This window comes from Haplochromis burtoni, unplaced genomic scaffold (genome assembly GCF_018398535.1).
Source record: "Haplochromis burtoni strain Fernald_Lab_line unplaced genomic scaffold, NCSU_Asbu1 Contig_175, whole genome shotgun sequence".
Taxonomy (NCBI): Eukaryota; Metazoa; Chordata; class Actinopteri; order Cichliformes; family Cichlidae; genus Haplochromis; species Haplochromis burtoni.
Window position 1 is genome coordinate 448,415 of NW_024582536.1, and position 23,385 is coordinate 471,799.

At 39.8% G+C, this 23,385-nt stretch overlaps 1 protein-coding gene across 1 annotated transcript in view; it reads right to left on the bottom strand.

The window, feature by feature from the left end:
- myo10 (myosin X) overlaps positions 1-23,385 on the bottom strand; it is a 125,223-nt gene that overhangs the window by 57,240 nt on the left and 44,598 nt on the right. Inside the window, exon 3 of the mRNA XM_042225547.1 lies at positions 15,842-16,000. Within this exon, the coding sequence (XP_042081481.1) occupies positions 15,842-16,000 (159 nt within the window). The remainder of the gene's footprint in view (positions 1-15,841; positions 16,001-23,385) is intronic.

The following is a 23,385-nucleotide window of genomic DNA, read 5'->3' on the forward strand; positions in this document are numbered from 1 at the left end:
GCGTCCATCTTTTATATACAGTGTATGATCCTGACACATGTTAACTCATCGGGACATGCCACTGTGTAATTTCAGCAGCAGCCATAAAAATATTGTTCAGGGCTTTAAAAAACGATCATCAATCAGGATTTGCTTGCAATCTGATGTACAATTTGATATATAAACCAGGAAAAAAAAAAAAAAAAAAACACAATCCAAACAATTTACGGCCACATAAACATCGAGCTAAACACAATCGCTACATGTAATGTGGCGATCTTTTAAACCTCACCTCTCTTTATTTATTTCATTTTTATGTCTCTGAATTCCTGAAGGAAAGTTAAGTTTGCTAAGCGCTCTATGAAATATACCAGCTTTACCCTTACTGTCTCTGTCTGCTGCTGTTCTGGAAACCAAAAGGGATTTCTAGAGCATTTTTTTTAAATTTAAGACTTCTCAAATATGGCTTAAACGTCTATTAACAATAGTGAAGCTGATCCTTAACACCAGGTTAATCTGTGAATTTTTAATGTTTTAATGGACTGACTGCTTATCTGGCCTACAAATGTAATGTGACTAGTCTGACTTACCATGAACATTCATTCAAACAACAGAATCATCTGAGAAAACAAAAAGTTTGGTCAATAATAAAAGTAACACATTTTCTAACAGGCACAAGAGTTGCAGGTAAATTACCTGCTGCGACTCAACAACCACTTTTGCTGAGAAAAGAGCCACACAGACAATCTGCAGTGAGGTGAAAGCAGTAGTTAGCAGCTCCCTCGCTGCTCATATTTCTTTGTGGCAGGTTTCACAGGGGAAATCCCCACTCATTTTCTACTTAAAAGGTACAGTAATAATAAACCTCACACTTTTCCCTCTAATCTCTGCAAACACGGACAAAGATAACATTTTTGATCACACTATCAAAATTAACGACAACATTTCTGCCAGCGCAACTTGGATGTAAAGTGAAAATCTCATTACAGCAGTGCACAGTGTTCCCATAACACACACACATTAGCTTCTGAGAGTCTGTTGCCTGGAGGAGGAAAAGAAATGCATTTAGGAGAAAGAGAGTGGGACATTTCGATCCACAGAGCATCTACGTCCTCTGCAGTTACACGGCTCGACTGTCTTCTATCCTGTTAATCTCGCCTGGTTCCCACTGACAGACAACAGCATGTGAAAACAAACAGGACCGTCGGTTTTCTGTCAGACTTCATACCAGTCTGACATTTGCTCTGTTCCTTCATCTTGATTTATTAAAGCCTGTTTTCTTGCTGTATTTTTTTTTATTTCCTTTAATACAGTTAGTCAAACTCTTTATCAGATTAGAGAAGAGCACCAAGAGGACATAGAAGCACATACATAAAACAAACAGAAAGCCCTTTTTCCTCAATAAAGGGGTTGATCAGGGAAAAAAAGCCTCAAAACACTATTGGCTCTGGACAAGCAGAAAAAAACGTGTGTTTATAACCAGCCTGAGGTGAAACCGTGCGCAGAGCTCAGAAGTGGAGTGGAACTCAAATTACAACCATAATAGCCATAATTAGGTTAATTGGCATACCGATGTATAGAGCGTGGAAAGAATACCAACAATAACATCACACTGGAAATGCAGTTTCTGATGAGCAGTCTGTTGCAGTCAGACACTAAAGACTCTGAGCATCCAAGCTGAAAGGAAATATTTACAGAGGGTTTCTCAGGAATGAAGAAAACAGCTTCTCTCTTCCAGTTTTTTAATTTTCCAAAGACCAAGTCATGACCAACCTCAACCAACAGTTGATAACAAACACGAGAAAACACCAAACCGTTGGTTAGAGCTAAAAGATGTAGTTCAGTCATTAAATGTTTTAAAAAGCGTCAGCTAACATGCTTGCACCACAGGAAGTGAGCTGATGGTTGTAGGAGCAGTGCTGTAGATACAGTGGCATTAGGTTACGATCATACAGACTTCAGGAGTCTGTGAAACTCTTCGGCTTTTTCATTCATTTGAATGGGATCACCACTCCCCACACATCTGAGAGAAGAGTTAAACCTGTGGGAGTGTCTTCTGGCACCAGGTTAGACGACCATGTACCAATAGTTAAAAAAAAAATCTGTTAAAATTCTGATTGTCCATAGTACTGCTTGAAAAAACACGTCAACTGGAATGAATACCTAACACTCCCTGAAGCTCACACATACATTGCAGCACTGAACTGTTCTAGACATTGCCAGACTGACGTGTATGTGAGAAAGACCATTTGATCTCTAATTCTACAAAGCCCCTGTAATGTCTGATTACACCCATGCAACACAAGCAAAGGCAACGGGCTTGTCGATTTACAGCAAGAAATTAAGCTGATCCAGGTGATTGATAGATGTATTTTTTGTCTGCTTATTTTATTGGTTTTTGTTTTTTGCCCTTTATCACCGTTCCTCTTCCCCGCTGTTTTTCTTTCCCTCTTTCTTTCTCCCTTCTTTTCCCCAGTCAAATCTGTCCCGTATTTAGCAAGTGAAAATGAAATAAAATAAACAATAAAAGGTGAATCAAATAGACCATTACGGCAAGGCTGGGATGGTCCATTTGGTAAAGTAAATCCGTCGGGCATCTTTCTTCGCCTTTAGACAATAATTCTGATGGCAAAAGAGCCAAACGGGACAGGCAACAAAAAAAAAGAAAAAGAAAAAAAAGAAAAGAAATTAAGCTGACCATGTGGAAAAAAGTACAAATATGATTCTGCCAAGTTCCTTCCTGTTAAAAGGGAGTTTTTCCTTCCTGCTGTTGCCTAAGCAATCATCTGTTTCCTGGGGGTCTCTATCGGGCTTTTTTCCTTACAGTACACATTATCTTAAAAGAACTTTTGTTGTGATTTGATGCTACATGAATAACCTTGAACTAAAAAAGACCTTTCAAACTATCAAAACCATAAACCAATCTTTTTATACTTTTGGACCTATCACTCCTTCCTGGCTAGACATAAGATATAACCCAAACAACAGAGGCGAGATGTTCTTAAACACTGCTTCACAATAACTGGACAAGATAACAGAAGAACAAGGTGATGAAGAGGTCTGCTAGGAGTCCACACTCACTGTATTCCTCCTCTTCCTATACAAACATCTTTATCACCTGCACTGCTCATTAAGCTCCTCCTATTAATCTTTCTATTCAAAGATCCTACTGACTCACTGACCTACATTTGGCCCGGATGCAAAAACATTTGAATGAACGTTGAGATGACATTTACATGACAAATGCCGGGTCTGGGCTATCCTGCCTGTGCAAATCAGCACAGTACAGGGATGGTATGTCATAATAATATAGAGTGGATCATAAAGTTCTGAGTGTTATTACAATGTGGCAGCGCTCTGCTCAGGTGAAGGAATCAGTTTCTACACATAAAAGCAGAGAAGTCCTTCTTCCGCCTGCAGTGTAAACAGTTTACAGCTAATCTAATCTCTGGCTCTGAGGCTCACATGCATCGATCAGACCATCCTGTAAACCTCTTTACAGATGCTTATGTAGTGTCATGTATTGTTTGGGATTTTTATATTCACAGTATGTGGAGAAAGTAGACGGAGAAACACTGTGATTCGGACTTTTGCACCTTCTGACAGCTTGAACAGTCCAACACATCGTAAGTCTTACTTGTATACTATACGCTATACAGTAAGGTGAACACGGCACCAGCTACAATGAGCTCAATATTTCCGTGTATCTTTTGTCAGTTTTTCCCTGCTGTCCACTCTGACACAGTTTAAAGGTGCATGGGGAAAATATTTTTTATATTTGTCAGCAGTTTTTATGATGATCTTATTTGCCCCAGAAAGGAAAATGAATAATCCTCTTATCTGCCCCATAACCTTTGTCCATAATATCAGTATTTACACACCTTCATAGGAAATTGTCATGTTTTAGAGAATTTATTAAGATCTTTTGATCCTAAGAAAGACATCCAGTCACCTTCAAGTCAAATACCATGTTACACAGAATATCATTTGTGGCTATAGATGCAAGTAAAAATTGCCAAACTTAAGAAAAAACTCAAGGACGTGCCTTAAACTTGCATCCTTTCTAAGCTCCTCGCAACTTACAGGAGTCATGAGGAGTGTTTCTTATAAGTGCAAAAAGCAGCAGGAAGCAGGAAGCACAGATGCTGTAACAGTCCAGTAGACATTCGCCTGAATATTTTCACAGCACAGCCTGATTTTTTTTTCCAAATTATGGTCACCATCTATGGCAATAGAGCTCCGTATACCTCAGGGTAGTGCTGTCTTGTGATTCACATGGTGTGACCTTTAGCATATATGGCTACAGGTCGCTACCTTCTCAGTAAGATCTGTCCCTCACTTGTAGTGTCTAGTTTCTAAAAGCCATGATAATAAAACCCCAGGCTTTAAAAACATGACTTTTCAAACTAAAACTTTATAATGGTCTTTTTTGCGTTTCCATTTGGTTCAGAAACCTTCATCTGTCGAGTAAAATGACATCTGATAGTCTGTAAAACCGACCGGTGGACAAAAAACCCACAAAAAACCTTCAACCCCTTTCTTTAAAAAAAAAAAACCATGACAAGGAAAGTAATATTTAAGCACGAGTCTAAAGGGCAAAGTTCACATAAAACAGTTAGCGCTGCTTCAAGTTAGAGAAAAAATAAATAATAAAACAGCCTTAGGGAAAATTTGTGCCTGTCCTTAACTCGATGAATTACAAACATTTGGACCCAATTACATCCCCCTGTTGGTCCGTCGTGGTAACAGTCTCCCTGGCAGCACCCCAGCTGTGACTCTCATCAGAAGCCCGCCCTGCTGGCTGATGTGATTAACTGCGGCCCCTCATCCTGCATGTGTGGTGTCGAATACTTGCAGTCATCCCACTGAGGTGACCCGAGTAATGCGATAGCCACTTTTTACAGTGTTTGTTTGAAGTGCTTAACCTGTGGGACTCATAGCAGTGGAAGCAAAGTTTTTTAACACCGTGATGGCTCAAAAAGTTGATTCTGTTCAGTCTGAAGAAGTCACCTGGATGAGTGACGAAACATTTCTCCGACTGAAAACGAGACGTCCAGATGAACACAATCAACTTTTTGGGATTTCCTTACCTGGATGGTCGAGCATGCATCATTTGTAAATGAAACATTTGTATTTGGGCAGCACTCATTATTAAATCTCCAACAATCTATGTTTTATACTAATACTGGGTAAAAAGAAAAGTATAATGTAGTATTTAAGCATGTTCTGGCTCTTTCTCTGGTCAGGTTCATTTTCATTTCTGTCATCAGCCTCATTGGGGCAGCAGGAAAAAGTTTCCATTTAAGCCTAAAGTTCAAAAACTGCTCTGCACTCGACAAGATGCAGTCAAAGTGAAACATTTTCAATAAAGAAAGCCAAACGTTTTAATGAGTTGGCAGAGACCCAATAAAAGCTAAGAGCACAGTGAATATTGAAACAAGATAAATGTCAATGTCATCTGCGTCAGCTTATTCCACTGCCCACACATGGCAGCAGAAATGAGCTTTAAAGTGACACCCAAGAAAAATAAGATGAAAGCTCCACAGGTGTGTAAAGAAACGAGATCCATGCTCTGTCCAGGAATTCCTCTTCTGTTGCTCCTTTGGAGGTTTCTTCCCTTTCTGTAGTGTGTGGTGTGTGTGTGTGTGGTGGTGGTGTGTGTGTGTGTGTGGTGTGTGTGTGTGTTGTGTGTGTGTGTGTGTGTGTGTGTGTGGTGCCGTGCTTGTTTGGAATATTGGCCTATATAAATAAAACTGACTTCTCTCAAATGTATTGCATTACAGTGGATTCCAATGAAACATTTTTCAGTTACACAAACAATAATACATCTTAATCTGCTCTTTATTCAGCGTGTTCCAGAGAAATAATGGCTTCTTTAAAAAATATGATTAAATCAGCTGCTTCTGTTCTGAAACACTGCTTTCCCCAAATCCCAAAGAAAGCAGCAGCAGCCCCAGTATAAAAGTTTATAAGATTAACATTTTCTTTTCTCTGCTCTTTTTGCAGACTCAGTGTAGAGATGATAGGCTAACACTAGCAAGCTACATTAGCTGTATGGGTCTCTGCACAGATCACATACCTGCTAATCAGTGCTAATTAATGGATTAACAAACCACTCGTTAAAACTAGAACATAGACTGCGTGGATGGGTTTTACCTCAAAGCAGGTGGCATTCATTTGTAAGATAATGTAATTAAAAAGGCTACAAAAGGCACAGACATGTTGGAGATGTCCAGTTCTGTGACTAGCAGACAGTTCACACCTACAGCTGCATAGCTCGGCAGCACTGCCCCTAATTTTTCACCAAAAATCCAAAATGCTGCTTTTAAAAAAGCATTACACAGATAATGTTCGGATGACTTTTACATAAACATTTTGCATATTGATCGCAATGTTGGTTGATTTTTTACCACAAATCTTCGTGCATTATCCCATTCGTATTTGAATTGTAGATGAACAATTCTAAAAAACTATAAACGTTCTACAACCAACAAATCTGTGCAGAGTCCCCGATAATCAAAATAGGATTACGGATAAAAGTATCACGTTACATTTTGACATTGTGTTCCTTCTATTCAAGAACTAAAAACAGCTGACAAATGCAGATATCTTCTCAAACTGACCTCCGCTTAATCTTCTCCCCCCTGACAGATAGCAGTAATAGACGCTGGAGCGCCTTTATGTTTATAGAAAGGCGTCAGTGGCTGATGATGGTGTAACTGTAGAGCAGAGAAAGGCATGCAGGGCGTCAGAACCTTCCAAAAAAAAAAAAAAAAAAAGATGGCTCTGAGACAGAGCCAGATAAATTCACAGAGAAGGAAATGAAGTCCAGATGGGGAAAAAACCCTGCAGGATCAGAAGAAAAAGCATCAGCAAACCTGCCTTACTGACGGCAGGAAATGTACGAGCGAGGGGAGCGAGGAGGGAATATTCTGCAGAATTACTGTGTCACAAGACACACATACCATTGCATTTGTTATACTTGGCATTTAAAGGCATCTTGATCCGCTGTTTAGATTTAATGTTGCTGCTGATGCACATGCGTGAAAGAAAGGAGATGCCCATTTATTTTTGAAACGATGCGGTTTTTCCGAGTTCCCGGGAACACAAAACTGTCAACACCTTGTGAAACGTGCAGCTTTTGCTTCAGCTATAATGCTGAATAAAAAGTTTTCTTACAAATGAAAAAAAATATCACTGTAGAAACGTGATAGTAGAGCCATAACCTTAACCTCACTTTAAGGAGCTTGCAAGTTCATTGCTGTGCTGACATGGATCTAATAAACCTGGGCAGGAAGTTGGATGCATGTCTGCTATATAATGATAATCAGAGCCAACACGGCTGTCATTGCTCCGTTATTTGTCTCCACGCTACGTCCTCTTTGGCACGGTCATGGTAACAGCTGGAGGATACATCATACAAAAAAGCTTCTGCTACCACAACTCAACTGGATTTTGGAATCCCAAGCATTTTACTTCCATCTATAAGCTCTGAGTCTGTTTTGTCTTCATGTTAACCAGCACATCATTTCATGCTGCATTCCTATTTGAATAGCAAGTCACACTGTGAGACGCTTATCCTAAATTTCAGTTGCAGAGTTATTGCCTCTTCACATTCCCTCCTTCATGTTAGTCAACTTTTATGTGGCCTGTGTGACATTTTTGGAAGGAAAACAGTTTGAATTGTCAAGCATGCATTTTTTCTTCATTTGTGGTTGGGGTTGTCACTAATGAAACTGAACATGTGTATAATGACAAAGAACAACTTCTGCATATCTCTAAAGCACAAACGCCATTAGATGCATTGAGAACAACAGTTGTTTTAATTTTCTAGTTGAAAAATAAGACAACTTTCCTTTTTTTGCCTTTTTACGGCTTTATTTGAAAGGGTGCAGTGAGCTTAACCGGCACCAGAAACCTTAACTTTAACCAGTGAAAGTTACCTTATTGGTTTGCTTCTGAAACTGTGTGTTTTTGGTGTACAGTCCCCATTTAGCATCATCTTTGTAGCTGTATGAATTATAAAAGATTTATTGTTACTAATAACAAGTTTCAAATGAGTTTCAGATAAGCTAAGCTAAATCCAGCCCACATTAACTGACATCTGCTGATTCAGCAGATTCTTCACATTCAATTAGCAAATATGATAAAAAAAAGTTGACTCCTTAAGCTGCTTTAGTTTGCTGCACAGCTGCAAGCTGCTATGTAGTCCAGCTTGTGGCCTGGTTGTTTCTGTACGGAGGTCCTGTGATTGCTCAAAGACACAAAGTCACACCACCGAGTTCTAACTCGACATATAAGTGTTCATCAGTCTCATTAATGTTCATGAATCAATCGTGTCAGTGCACTGCTCATTAAACTTTCTAACTAGAAATTAAACACTTTACCTAATTTTGCATAAATGGGCTATGTAAGTTTAAACCACACCGCAGGAGTAGTGGTTAGACTCGAGATTGTTTGCCCAAAACCACATCTTAATGAAGCTAAAACGATAAGTCAGAGATATGAGCCTGAAAGAAAGATCTAATCAACCAAGCCAGGAGTAATCTGTACACCAGATTCCAGACAAATCTGTTTCTCGCTCTTCAAGATAACTCAACAAATAACAGATGGGTGGACGAACTTCAGCCACAAAGTAACTAGCAAACCAAAAAAAAAAATGACAAAAATGGAGCAAAAAACCACGTTCACTAATGTTGTTGTCTTTGCTAACATTTAAAAAAAAAAATAAATAAACCAAAATCAGGATTTAAAGGAAGTGAGATCAGCACATGTTATTCATAGACATGTATGCATGTATAACGCTGGACGTTTCCTCACATCTGACAGTAATCACAACTCTTCAGCTTTGGCTGAAATCTCTAAAAATGTAAAAAGGACTAAACTGGGTTTGTATTTCAGAGTCTCCGAAGGAATTTGTGTGTGTGGCTTAATCCCAAACCCAGCAGATATGTACACAGGGAAAACGAGTGAAACATAATCCAACCCAGCTAAACTATTGATCTGAAAGGAAAATTCCACATAAACAGTCATTTTAGATTCCTCCCTTCTCTGAGCTTGCATCATCCGGATTTTTTCAGATATTAAGGCATGACCCCAAAGCGGGATTTCAAAACACCAAACCAGCCTTTCTACTGCTATAAAGCCACATTCCACCCATAGCTTCTTTGTTTGCAAGTACTTCAGATAATCAAATGAGACCATTAGAAGTTGGTCCATCTGTAATCTGGTTTTGAGCAGTCGATCTCATTGTCAGTACAGACTTTCTACACATTCTGGACTTCTTCCTCCCCCGTTTATCCTCACAGCTATGAGTCAAGAGCTTGTGAAAGCGGAGCAGCAGCTGCCTGTTGCAGTCTGTCCGCGGGCCGGCAGCAGACATGCAGACTTGTCAAAATAACCGAAGCGAGCGATGAGACGGATTTTGCTGTGTGCTGAATCTGCCTGAGCCGGCAGAGCCTCTGATCAAACCTATTACGAGGAAGAAGAGTGATTTAGTAGCTGTTTCTCAGGTATCATCTCTGAACTATGAAGAAGCATTTTTGTGCCGCTCTACCTGATGATCCATCTGCTGTCATCTCGATTCTGATTGATTACAAAGGCCATTTACTCCCACCCCTGTGGTTACAGTTAATAGTTCTGTAGGCGGGGTTGGGGTTACGGTTAGGGCAGAAAACACTGCTTCTATTATAACCCAAAATGTTAAAGAACAAACATGCTGTAGCTTAGCCTCAGTGTCACCACTAAGACATCTGAGCTGAATGTTGCTTGAAACTCAGTTGTCTCTTTTATTAGATCCATTATATTTAGTTCTCTTAACTCTTCACATGCACTGCAAGGACTGTTTTTGTCTACATGTCAAAATAAACTGTTTTTCAAAACCAAAAGAATGGAGTCTAACAGACAAACATATTTTAGATTTCTCAGATTCTCATATGATCAAGGATTCCTCGGGTCTGCAGGAACGTTCTTCAATGCCCTTTCTGCAGATCGTCCCCTCCAGAACAGACAGCGTCTCCAAACCTCTAACCAATTTTGCTAATGTGTGCATCTTACATTGAGCATCAGTGCAGACCCACAGTTCATCCACAGACTGAAATGAACCCTTTTAGCTCTTCTCCCTTTAAAGTCTCCCTCTCGTCTGATTGGTTGCCCCTCACAAACTTAGGATTTTAAGCACCAAGTGGGTTGGTTTGAGATGATATAGCCCAGCTTTGGGAAACCAGGATTTTAGAGCAGTCTGAAGTCTGAATTTTTGTACATACACTAAACCAAACTTTTGGCCCTGCTCAGGATAAGCACCATAACATCATAGTGTCTTTAAGATAGAAAATGAAGGAAAGCATACTACAGCCACTTTAACTTTGGGCCGTTTGCTCAGGTTAAAGTGCTCTGATTCTTATAAAAGAAGATTTCTGGGGGAGGATAGTCTCATCTCCTTATACCCATTTCTATTTTTGTTTTTTAAAAAAAACTTTTGCTGTATAGTTTAAAAGTAGCTGCAGATCCAACGAGCCTTGGAGCCTGTGGCCAGAAGATGAAAAGTTGTGTATGAAAGTATTATGTAAGCTTTCACGTAAGAAGGTCCAAACTTTCATCTTTATATCCATGTTCCCACGACCATGTGATCAGGCACAAAGAGCACATATACCAGCAATTGTTCAAATGCTTTCAGGACCTGATCTGTTATTTTCGGTCAAACTTCTCATTCCAACCAATCAACAATCAGAGTTTTCTGTGTGTAAACAGAAAAATAAACTGTATGGGGATCTGCTGCCATCACATGACATCGTCCTATTTATGTTTATAGCACATGGGACACGAAAACATTCCTGGTTGGAATAAAGAGTTTCTGATTGGATGAACTCCCCTGCAGATTGTGTGTGTGTGTGTGTGTGTGTGTGTGTGTGTGTGTGTGTGTGTGTGTGTGTGTGTGTGTGTGTGTGTGTGTGTGTGTGTGTGTGTGTGTGTGTGGGGGGAGAGAAATGAGGGGGGGAGGTCAGCAGAAATTATTTATGGGATTGGTGAAAGAGAAAAAAAGAACAGCATGTGATAGAAAAATGAATGTCAGTGTGTTTGAAAGAAGGACCGTGGGGTACAGACGAGTCAGAGATTTCTGAGTTAAAGAATGTATGTGTGACGGAGATGTGTGTGTGAAGCGGAGTCTTTTGGCCCAGATCCGTTGTTTAGAAATTGGGTAGTAGCTCTGGTGTGTGTGTGTGTGTGTGTGTGTGTGTGTGTGTGTGTGTGTGTGTGTGTGTGTGCACGCGCTTGCAGTGGAATCTGCAGAGGAGACGAGTGAGGCCACCAGTCGACAGCACAGCTGGTTACAATCACAGCAACTAAGCACACACACACGACACACACACAAAACAAACAAACACACACGTCTGGTAGCCTACAGACGAATCCCCTGTCTATGTAATGGTGCTGCTAGCAGCTCTGATGCAGTTTAGCTGAAACAAAAGAATTTTTTTGTCAAACCAACCAGAAAAAGCTCAAAATAATCACTTCTGGATTTTTACACCATCAAAAATCAACATGTGCCCCCAAAAAGTATAAACTATAATTGAGATTTTGCTTGCTTTGTTCTGAGTGTGCACTTCTTAAAAGGTAAATCTAAAGAAACATATTGATAGATAGAAAAATCTACCTCTACCCCATCATCGTCATCACCATACAACTTTCTTTGAGGCCAGAGATTTATTCATTGTGGCCATTTAATTATGTGATTGCAGCAGGTTTGTACTCATGAAAAATCTATCAAAACCACAAATTCCCCCACTGTATTGTGTTCTTTCCATGTTCTCTGTGTCCACATCCAAGCTTGGCTTTTTAATGGATGTTTGACAAGGACTTGTGTGATTTGTCCAGTTGGAATGCTTTCAGATTTATTGTGCTGTTTGGATTAACAACAAAACAGAGTTTTGTAATGTTCTTCAAGCTTCACCACCAAAGTTTAAGTTTTATCCAAAGCCCTTTACAGCGAGTAGAACAAGCCTTGAAATCTGCTTCATTATCCTGTAAATGTAATTCAAAATATGGAGCTTAAAAAGATATTTTGGCTACAGGGCCGCTGAGAAAATCCACCAAGGCTCTTTATTCATGTGCTGAATTTATGCATCACCTTGTTCTGCTTGTGTTTTTCACTGCATATACTTTTCCTGGAATCTAAACTCTACATATGGCTCCTTTGCAATAAATAAATTTTATTATAACAACTGAAGAAAAAAAAGAGAGAGAAGAAGAAGCCCGAGGAAAGCAAAGGAGACGAGGATGAGTAGTGGTGGTAGTAACAGACCCCTCTAAATCACTCTGAACCCTTTAAACTGGGGTTTGACCAGTTTCATATTTGATCCTTGATGCAGCAGAAACTGTTGTTGGCTACTCTGACTTCAGTATTGTGTTTATAGCTCTTCCCTTTGGTTAACCATGACCCTCTCCATTAAAACATTCCCTCTAATTTTCCCCTCTTTCCAGCTTCTGGCCCAAAGAAAAAAAATGTCAGGCCAGAGATTGGGTGGCTGTGATGAATTGATTGGATAATTTCGACCATACGGGAGCATTCAGATGTGATTAAAGTAACAAGATGGCATTTGTCAAAGGTTAGCACGACTGTTGCGTACAGCGAGCACAATGCCGCCTTTGTTGACAGCTTGTTTCGCTGGAGAAAGTGCTGGCTCAGGTTTGTTCTTTAAACCATAAGCACAAAATGGTTGAGAGCCATTTGTCCCACATATTCCTTTGCGTTTCACCGGAGCAGGAGGGTTTGAAAGGTTTCTTTACTTTAACTAGGATGGGCAGCAACAGAGCTGCTTGTTTGCTAGCTCACTGTGCGATGCAGGACAATGCATACACCTAAAACGTTGTAAGGACAATAACACAATGCAGATATCATGTGTTCAAGGAGGAGTAATCAACATTATGGTAACATCCTGTCATCAACACTCCTGGTTACAGCTACTACTGTTCACACCAGCACTAACTAGCACGATGAGACTTATTAACTTGGATTAACCAAGAAAATCACCTTCTTTTGGTCCCTTTAGCATCTCAACTGTTCTTTCTCACAACTCAGGAGATTAAGCCAGCACTTGCAGGCTGGAACACCAGCCTCTAAAGCCCAAATAAACCTAACTTTAATTGTGTTCCCTCTCACTTGGCACTTTTCTGTTTTTGGCTGCCAAACAAGGACCACCATTACGTGGCGTCCGGTTTCTAACAAACGTCTGATTGAAAGGGACTCAAAATCCTTCGCCTTGTTTGGTTTGGTGCTTTTCATCGCCTGGTCAACAGCGCAAACATGGAAACACCAGAAACAAGCACAACAATACTTTAAACCTCTCAAAAACAGAGTGGAACAGTAAAAGTTTATGCAAATAACCACACTAACCACAGGACAAATAACAAGGCTAAATTCATCTGAAGCTCTTTGGTCACAGTGCAGTAATGTTTAAGAATTCAACCACCTGCATAAATACTCTGCAAAGGAGTCACAAGGCCGCCATTTCTGGGAGAATAAAACGACCCAAGCAAAATAGTTAACTTAGTGTTTGGACTGTTTAACAGGGTTAAAACTGTCCAACTGTGTAACCCCAGCCCTGCATTATAAAATGAACTCCCTTAAATTGAATGCAAAAAAAAACCAAAAAAAAAAAACAGCAGGCAGCAACTTTTGAGGTAAAGGTTCAGATTAAAAATGTTAAGGCTGATGTGATGCACTATGTTATATAGACAGAGACACAAATCCTTTCCTAAGAAAAAGGGGAAAAATACAACTTGAAGCTGTGAAAAACCATTTCGAAGTGCCAAAGACCTTAGCCAGGTCTGAAGACTTCTCTTCTAACAAGATAGTAACTCACAGCGTAAATCTTTAAAGAACAAAAAGCAGCGATTTCTTGTACAAACCAGCCAAAGCTCAAAAAGAAAGAAAATCCTCCCCTAAGCTTGCACTGCATTTGGGCAGCGGTTAGGGTGCGGCTTAGGTGCCAGCACGGATGAGCCAATGTCTGAGGGAATGTGAGACAGCTTTTTTAAGGGCACTGGTGTGTGTCTGTGCTGGGAAATGGGACATGTGTGCTCTTACACAGAGAACAATGGCAGGTGTTCATGTGGTTTTACAAAGCATTTTAAAAAGTAAAAACAGACCCTTTTAAGTAGGAAACAGCAATTTGTTTATGGTTACATTTATGCAGCTATTTTAAATTCTTTTAACATTTTATAATTAGGCCATTCTTTAACACTGTCATGCATGAATTATGACAACCTCAATCAGGATTTTTGGCTTAAGTATTTTTATTCATCTTTTCATGCCTAGAGACGAATAAAAATACTTAATGAAGGGGTTAAATAACAATAATTACAATGACACACATCATACATCTATAGTAACATGAAACAGCCAGTGGGTGGCAGGGTATGGAGGGACACATCGGTGTCCAATGTAGTGGTTTATGTGCAAGTGTGCCATCAACACTGACACAAATACAAGAAAACAGCCTTTGACTAGCTGCCCACTGCAGTGGCCACCATGTGTGAAAGGGTTAAAATAATGAGCACTGCCACTACCATGATTTATTATTCTTGAAATGCTTTTTCATATATATGTTTTAAGGAAGTGACTAAAACCAGAAGCTGACTTTAGTGAATTTGAGCAAATCCACCTACAGCTGACATAGAAAGAAGAAAATCAGAATCAACCCCAAAATTCTATTTATACTATACTATATTAGGTTTTTAAGCCATAAAAGTGTTTGCAAAAAGTCTATGTATAATCCACCAAAAATATCAGTTTAATCTATGTTGTATTTACAGTGAACATTAGGAACTAAATCAAGAAGCTGTCCTGCAGGTTTGTGTTTTGGGAAACCCCTCATCGATACCCTGCTAGGTCTCTACATGTGTTTCTTGGAAGTTAAATAACCAAACCTTTGAATCAGCTTCACACTGTGTAAACCTGAAAACTGAGTCCCGTTTGTAATAAATCTGAGCCGGAAAGCCAAACTTTTTCTGACAGGATATCCCAGAGGAGCCAAAGATCCATGTAGGGATATGCTTTGATTGCACTGTCAATTAATCTTACAGTCATGTACAGACCAGTAAGAAGCTCCAGAAAGACACAATAGCTCTCTCACGTCCCCATTTCCTGGCACTGATTTAAAGCAGAGGAAAGCTCTCTGACCCAACCATCTCTTTCACCTGCTCGTTTCTAGATGGTTATCCCTGCTGTTGTGCAATGTTTGAGCAACTCAAGATATTCATGGGAGAATGCTGCAGAGCTGATGGATGAAGGTAATGTACCTTGACAAACCAAGCTGTCAACGCAAGCACTGATAGCGCTGATAGACTTCAGATTGGTTCGGGTTTTTGATGCTAGTGGTTCAGATTTTGTTTTTTGTAACCTGCCTCATATTACTTCTGCCGAGTTATCCCAGGGACTGAAACTGCAAATTCAGCAATATTTAGCAAGTAAACCACATGTTGATGAACTGTTGAAGTTCAGTCAGGACCACCATACTCAAAAGAAGATTGTTATTTCCATCTGTGGTAATTTTTATTTGATGGAATAGCTGTGTGCTTAAAACCTCCCTGCCCTTTAGCATGCTGATGTGGATGTGGAGAGAACTCCTTCGCACTCTTGGAATCCCAGAAGCAGCCAGACCCCCTGCACAGATTATGCTAGGTGAGACTAATAAGACTTGCATTGAAGGGCATTAGTGGAACCGTCAGCTGTTGTGCAGATCAGCAGAGCTTCAATTCATGGTCAGTCTTCATATTAATATGTAGGATTTTCACCAGGGACAAAAAAAAAAAAATCAATCACTGTGTTGTTCTCATCAAGTATTGCTTGGAGGAAACTTACATAGATGTACTTCTGTTTATAGCGCAGGTACAGGTTGTGCATGATGGCGCCCTCGTGAAGGTCCTCAAGGCTCGCCATGTCCTCCACCCCTCTGATGCTGCTACGGTGCATGGGTTGCACTTTCTGCCTGGTGAGCGTATTCTGCTTGTAGGTGTACACCTGGGTCAGAAAATGGAAAAAGTCCATATGTAAACTACGTAAATGATAATCACATGAATCCACATTGACATTCTAAAAGCAGAGGATCAAAGAACTACTGCAGGAAATCTTTGAAGTAGAATTAATAAAATCAACCCTCATCTTACTCAGACTTTATTTCCCCAACTTTAGGGGCAATATATCCCCTAAGAGGCAATCATGTTAAAAATCACAGGAAATCATTTATCCCTACAGCAGAGCAGTTTCCTGAGATGCTGTTTTATAGCAGAATTGGTCCATGTCAACTTCCTCTTAAAGTCTGATCTGGTCACAGGTCATTTAGTTTCTGGTTTAAGGCCAGATGTGGACATCAGGCTGCCAGTTTTCTACCACAAGTTTTACAAGTGTATTTTTAGATTTGAATTTCATTCGGTTTGGCTCTTTTGTGAGAGAATGAGCCAGACGAGAACAGATAAAGGCAAGAGCACCAGACCACAGCAGTTTCTGAGAAATGTTAAAAAGCTCAGACTTCTGAAAACCCAGATGTATCGAACAAAGCCGACGGCATTTCCCCCTTTTACTTTGAAACTCAACATAATTAAAGTTCTAGAATTAAATTGCATTCACGTGCGCTTATCAGGGATAAACTAGAATGAGAAAAAACATGAAATTCCAAGAACACATAGCAAACATTGTTGTGGTGCATAGTTTCATGTCTCAGTCATGATGAAGCGTAACAGAAAACAGCTGAGAAAAATGACTGAACCATGACAGGAAATATCGATGTGTCCAGCTTAACACAACTTCTTTTTCTACAAATTGCAGATATTATGGATGTCAAAAGTAAACCATAATAACTGTATGCTTTTACAATGAATAGTATTCTTTCTGACAACTTTGATCTTATGTTACTCAAAGGATGGGATGCAAAGTTTGGTGGTTACAGGCAAACACAATATATTTGATGTAGAATTTCCACATGTTAAAGGTTAAAGGTTTCAAAAACCCACTTATTATGAATTCTACTGAAGACAGGACACAATGCATGCAAGGTACAACTTCAGAAAACGGTAGAGAAGTAGGAATACCAGAGGCACAGACTATGAGAGAGACACAGCACACCGAAAATCTATGAGTGAATTCCACAAGAGCTAAGATGATGGTAGAAATCTACCTCCCAGGGGAAAAAGCAGTTTGCATTTTATTTAGGGACAAAGCTGCAAGCCATTTATCAGAACTGATTCAGTGCATGCAGTCTCTATGCATGCACTGAATAATGTTTCAAAATACCTCCTTTAAAAATGTTTTTTTTAAATGCCTTGAGACATTTTGAGATGGCTGTCAAGGCGAGAATCTCTTGAAGGGTTTAAGAAATGTCACAGTGGTCAGATATCCCTGCTTCTTTTGAAAACAGGTGCTTTTATTTTGCATAAAGAGAAAGTGCACAAGAATACTGAACAAGATGGATCTTTAGTTTTTTTGTGAATCAAAAGAAAAACTACAAAGAAACAAATGAAAACCTTAGATTTGTTTTAGACCTCCAGCTGAAAATACACACCTCCATTAAGCTGCTATTATTTTGCAGGTGGCAGCATTTAACTGGAAGGTTTCATGTAAAAGTATTGTAATTCCTCACAGCTTATAATTCAAGGCTTGTTGTGATAAACCTGACCCTGAGCCTGTAGACTACATGAAATCTGGAGCTGGACAAGGGCAGCCATCAGTAGATGTCTTCTTATCATGTGTCTGAGGACAAGGCCGAACAGCTTCTCGAGACTAAACTCCCGTCCTGCAACGTCTCGTCAAAACTAGTGATAGCTGTTAAATACCCCACTGCATTTTCAAACCATTATGAAACTCAGTCTGTCATTTAATTACCAAAGTTTTCTAAACTTGTATTACTTCCACCTTATGTTCAGTCTTCTGTGTGTTTCATAAAACTATTACTGAGATAAAAGCCAACTTTCTATCTTGCTTGTGATTCAGTTTGGAGGGCAAATTAAGTTCACTCTTTGCATAAATGTATAAATTGTTGGTTTCCATCATCAGACAGCCTTAAAAGCCTGATCAAACACTACATTTAACTCTGAAGAACTCAAGCTAATCAAATCCTTAAAGGATTGGTGTGTAGATCAACCCACCATCCATTTATTTCATTATTATTATTATTATTATTATTATTATTTGGTTGAACTAACTGTCCAAAATCCAAACAGACTCAGTTTGTTGAGATCTGATGCATGTTTACACTGTAGTTAAGGACATCAGGCCTCAACCACCACAAAGGCTTCTCGTGGAGATTTGTTGTTCAGAATGTGAATTTATGCATGCAAATAAGCCGGAGACACACCTGTCTGTTATAGCGAAGAGAGACGAAGACTAAGCGGACATTTGAACACTGAAACATGTAACGTGTGATGTCATGACTTCTGCTTGTTGGAAAGCCACAATTTCTCATCCGTGTTCTTTGGTAAAGTATCTTTCCTTAAAATTGATTTGGCCTTCATGGTCAGACCACAAACTTGAGTCTGAACATCATGCAGAAGTCACAACTTTGATAGCAGTATCAGAAAGAAAGGACATTTCATCCAACCCATTGGGTCCAAAGCGGTCCATGCCTGTAGGACTAATCCGTTAAAAGGTTCTCCTATTAACCATACACTATTTTTGACCATTTCTGTATTAAAATATTATATTTATTAACTTTTTTTCACCTCCAATTAGTCTTCTGGAATTATTTGTAATAAAAATGAAATCCAAATAGAAAAGTAAACGCAGAAGGAACAAATCTAGAGTTTCAACCATGCAACAGGCTCAAATCTCTTCAGCATTTCGACAAAGAGGCCATTCTTCTAGGCAGCTTTCTACAGTCGGTCAGTAGTGCCAACTGTTTAAGGCCACACGATGGTCCAGTTGTGAAAAGCAAGAGACAGAGAGGTTAATTTAGGGCAGACCTCCAATTATCACTGCTCTGCAGGGAGTTGCAGCCTGCAGGATCACCAAGGGAGATGTGCTCAAAATAATGACCCATCACTGCAGGGAGGTCTGGGCATCTTTCAGAAGACAACTATCAGATTCTGAAGTAGAAAACTGTCCTCACTGCTGGACTCTGTTGGTAATCGCTTTGATTTAACTGCTATAAATTCATCAGTGAGGTATTACTCCATCTGACTTTAAGTCTAGTTGGCTTTGGGATGGAAAATGCAGAGCAGCCAAACCCTCTGCTGTCTCAGCCTTTTCTCCAAACAACCAAACCACAAAGTATTTTCAGCAACACGGGGCATTTCCCAGATATTTCAGTAACCTTTAGCAATGACACACGAGGTGAAATAATGCAGTATTTCAGTTATTGCAGAACTTCGGGATACAGAGCATTACAGCACATTTTATCATCCTCTCTTCCAACAACGGCCTCTACTGGAAACAAAGTGCTGAACATAATGAGACATTTAGCAGTAAAAGCTCAAGATATTACCGACCAATATACGAGCTAAAAAAAAAAAAAAGAGTGAATACTGGACTTCAACACATTTCACACAAGAACAAGCCGGCACATTAAAGACCAGCTAATGTAAAAATGTTTCCATTCTCACATGTGGTTCTGCTGGTTAAATCAACAAGAACTTTAAGGCTACAACAAAACTTGCAGTACAAAGAAGAACTTTTATTTCACAAGCTCAAAAATGTTGGTCAAGCATTAAAACTGTTTACACTACAGGTGTAGCTGGTGCTTTAACTGCTTCAGACCTTATCATCTTCACCGTACACTTTGGAATTACATGAAGCCCAAAGCCTAAAAATCCTAAAAACATTCAGGGAGTGCTGACTTCATGTGAAAACGGCTTTAGAGACGAGCTACAGTTTGCATATTCACCACATTAAAACAAACACCACTCCAAAGGTCTTTCTGGGAAATGGTAAAGCCGTAGCTTATAGGATACCAAAAGAGGAAAAAGTTGGCTTGCGGTTTCAATAGGCTGGAAAAAACATAAATAATGAAGTGAATATTCCATCATTTTAAAATTTGAAAACAACGTAACAGAAAATTACAGAAAGACGTTACAAAGATGCCGTGTACTTTAAATTCTTTCTTTTGTCCACATAAACTATTGTTACCAAGAATAAAAATGAGACCCTTATGAACCAGCCATCTCAGCATATCCACACACACAAACTCAAACAGCAGAGGGGCCCTGAAGCCATTCGGTGACCCGCTGAGGCCGAGGGACTCTTCCAGAAGAAAACAAGTCTCTGTCTGAGGAGTCGATCACATCTGACCCCCCACCCCCACGCACACATTAACACCAAAACTGCCCTTCAGCATCCTGCCAGGCTTCATTTCTCACATTCCTCTCTCGGTGACGCTTCAGGGGATTCAGTTCATCTCTCAAATGTGTTTTTCCTTTAGATGGATGAAACGTGATCGAGTCCAAGAGCCGTTCAAAACCTGCCGGCATGTTCAGACGGGTTCATTACTCCAGGTCAGAACACCACATAAGTCAAAATACTTTGACTTCTGGTAACGAAAGCTAAACTGAAAGAGGTTTACACTTCTGTAGTCACCTCACTTGCAGTTTCCATGACTTCTATTTTACTAACTTCGACATGTCTCTGACATCCCCCCATACATTCCTGTAGCACCTGTTTTCAAACTATATATGAAACCCTCAGCTATAGCGCTCCTGTCTTTAAGTTTCTCAGTTATTCATCTGTTGGTGTCAAAAGAGTCTTGAAGTCTGTCAGGTTTGTTCAAGATGATCTTTACAAAATGTCAACACTAATCATAATAAGTTCAGCACTAATGTTGGGCTATAAATGTATGAAGCATCCTTAGTGTGTTTTGCATGATGTTAAATTTCCCCAAAAACCTGAGTAATTTAATTTAGCCACTTCTTAGCAAAACGTTTTTCTGTGACAAACAGCAGCTTCAGAATTCAAGTCTAAAGGTCTGTGTTAAACACAAACTTTATTTCAGGCCTCCAACAAAAACTAATTCAAACTGACTTCAACATGAGAGAACAGTAAAGGTACAAATATGAACTCATTTCCAAGTTTTAAGAATCATTCCCGGGGCAGAAAGGTTTAGGTTGAGCCTCGTCATTCTGTAACTTTCCAAGAGATCATAACTCGTGTGAATGGTGAGTTTGTCAGATCATAATCACAGTCGTAAGATCAGGATTTTAGGAGTGCAGAGCTCTACTCTCTATGGGTCATAACGGGATGTGGCTGTTTCCCTTCGTTTTTGTTGTCTGACAGCAAACATCTGAGAAAACAAGAGCTTCTTTACTCGGCCACATTAAAATGCTGACTGCCTCAGATGAAGGAGTAGCTCAAGGATGTTGACTAAACTAGCTAAACACTCGGTATACGTCAGTTTGGCATGGGCTTTGGGCTTTTTAACTTTTATGTGTACAATAAAAGGCATCGCTGTCCCAAAGTAAAGGAATTGGGAAACCCCAGAAAGATGCGTATATGAATACCATTTCAAACTATTTGCTTTTCCCTATGAGGCAAACTGTTGTACGGTGAACAGACTTGTTAGACTAGTCCAATGTAAACACTGTTTATAGCCAACAGTCAAACATGCGAGCCCTGAACCTTAAGGGCAGGTATTTACTATTTACACACCTTTATCTGTCAGGTAACAACTTCACCTTCACCTTTTCACTTTGTACTTATTTCAACTAGGATGTTACACAATGAAGTTAGAAAAAATCCACCTTTTAACACCCCAAAAACCTTGAGCATATATATGGCTCTAAATACCATCTCTTTCCTTATTTACCTTTTAGAGGTTCAGTCCTGGACGGAAAATGGCAACCTCTTATGTTATGAACAGTATTCTATGGTTGTAGCACTAGGAGAGCACAGATTGTTCATCCACAATGACCCAATTAGATTTCTAATTGGTTCAGTTGTCTTCGTGGAGGTCCACGCCTTGAAAACAAAGCCACGGGGGCCCGAGCGCTAAGCCTATAGTGACAGATGCTAACAGGAGTAAATCTCAGTGAAACAAAGCCATTACACAGCATCACTGCACGCGAGGAGGATGCAGGGGTGGGGTCACTGCTGTACTCCTGGATCAACAGGCTCTATTCCTGGATCAAACCGGATAAACTCTGTTGTTTTTGCTTAGATGGATCCGGAAAGTGAATTCACTTTACGTTCAGGCAATTAGAGAGGAACTTAAAATTAGCAGCGAAGGATTTTCCCCTCGACTGGTCCATCACCCATCATGGTGATACTTATTCCATGGCCGGTTCTCTAAGAGAAGTGCAGGTTTCGTCAGATTATCAGCTAGTAGCTCGCTCTGAAAGTCTCAAATGACCCCAATTATTATTATTTTTTAATTTACTACTTTTTTTACTTGAAATATTGCCAGTATCTTTTCATAAAGCAAAACAAGGGGCTTCTGAATCATTTTATGCTGGCTATATGTTTATAATATAGCCTTTAGTACTTACTTTTTCTCTATTTCTTGCTTATGTGAAATTTTCCTACTTTTTTCTATCAGTTTGGCGAGCCACATGGCTGTAATTACCACGATGAAAGGATATGAGTCAAAGGTGTAATTCCCAGACTAAAAACAATTTAAAAGCCTTTATCTGCTTCTTATCTTTAGCTTCAGTTTATAAAAAAGGGAATTTCCACTGTGGTGTTTATAGTTGTTTGATACTACTGCATGTAGTCTCCATGGGGAGTCTGACAAATCCTCTCAGGTGATTTTGCTTCTTGGATGTTTAAGCTACAAATTTTTAAATCAGGGGGAGTGGAGACGTGCCCGCCAAATGTCTGAGATAACAGCTAGCCCAGAGCTAGTTCAGCTAGTTCTATGCTGCTAGTATTTATATTGTTTTTGCACCCACACCTATTAGAACAGGTGTGGGTTAACAAAAGCCTTAATGAAACAGCATTAGGACCTAAAATGTCTGAACATCAGACTGAGTCTGTGTGTTAACAGACACCAAAAGGCTGCAGGCGGCTAATTACTTCAGTAACATTTAATAATCACTCTGACTTTTCGTACCAGTAATCAGTTTGTCAGGAGAGGGGAAATGAAACTCTTCATTATGTGTTGTTAGGAGGGAAAACTGAGCCCCCCGGCCCCTCGCTGTCCCTCGCTCTGTCAGCAAGTTGAACAGGTAACCATCCACTCTCCTCCAGCTTCACTCCCCCACCTTTCATCATCATCAAAAGCAGCAGCTGCTCTTTGAATCACCATTCATCTCCTCCTGTATTGTCCTGCAGTCAGTGAAGGAGGAGGAGACTGTCTGCACCGTCAAAAACACTGAAACCCGAGCAAGACGAGAGGAACTCTGCAACCTCTGACAGAAAGGTGTCCACACACACACACACACACACACACACACACACACACACACACACACACACACACACACACACAC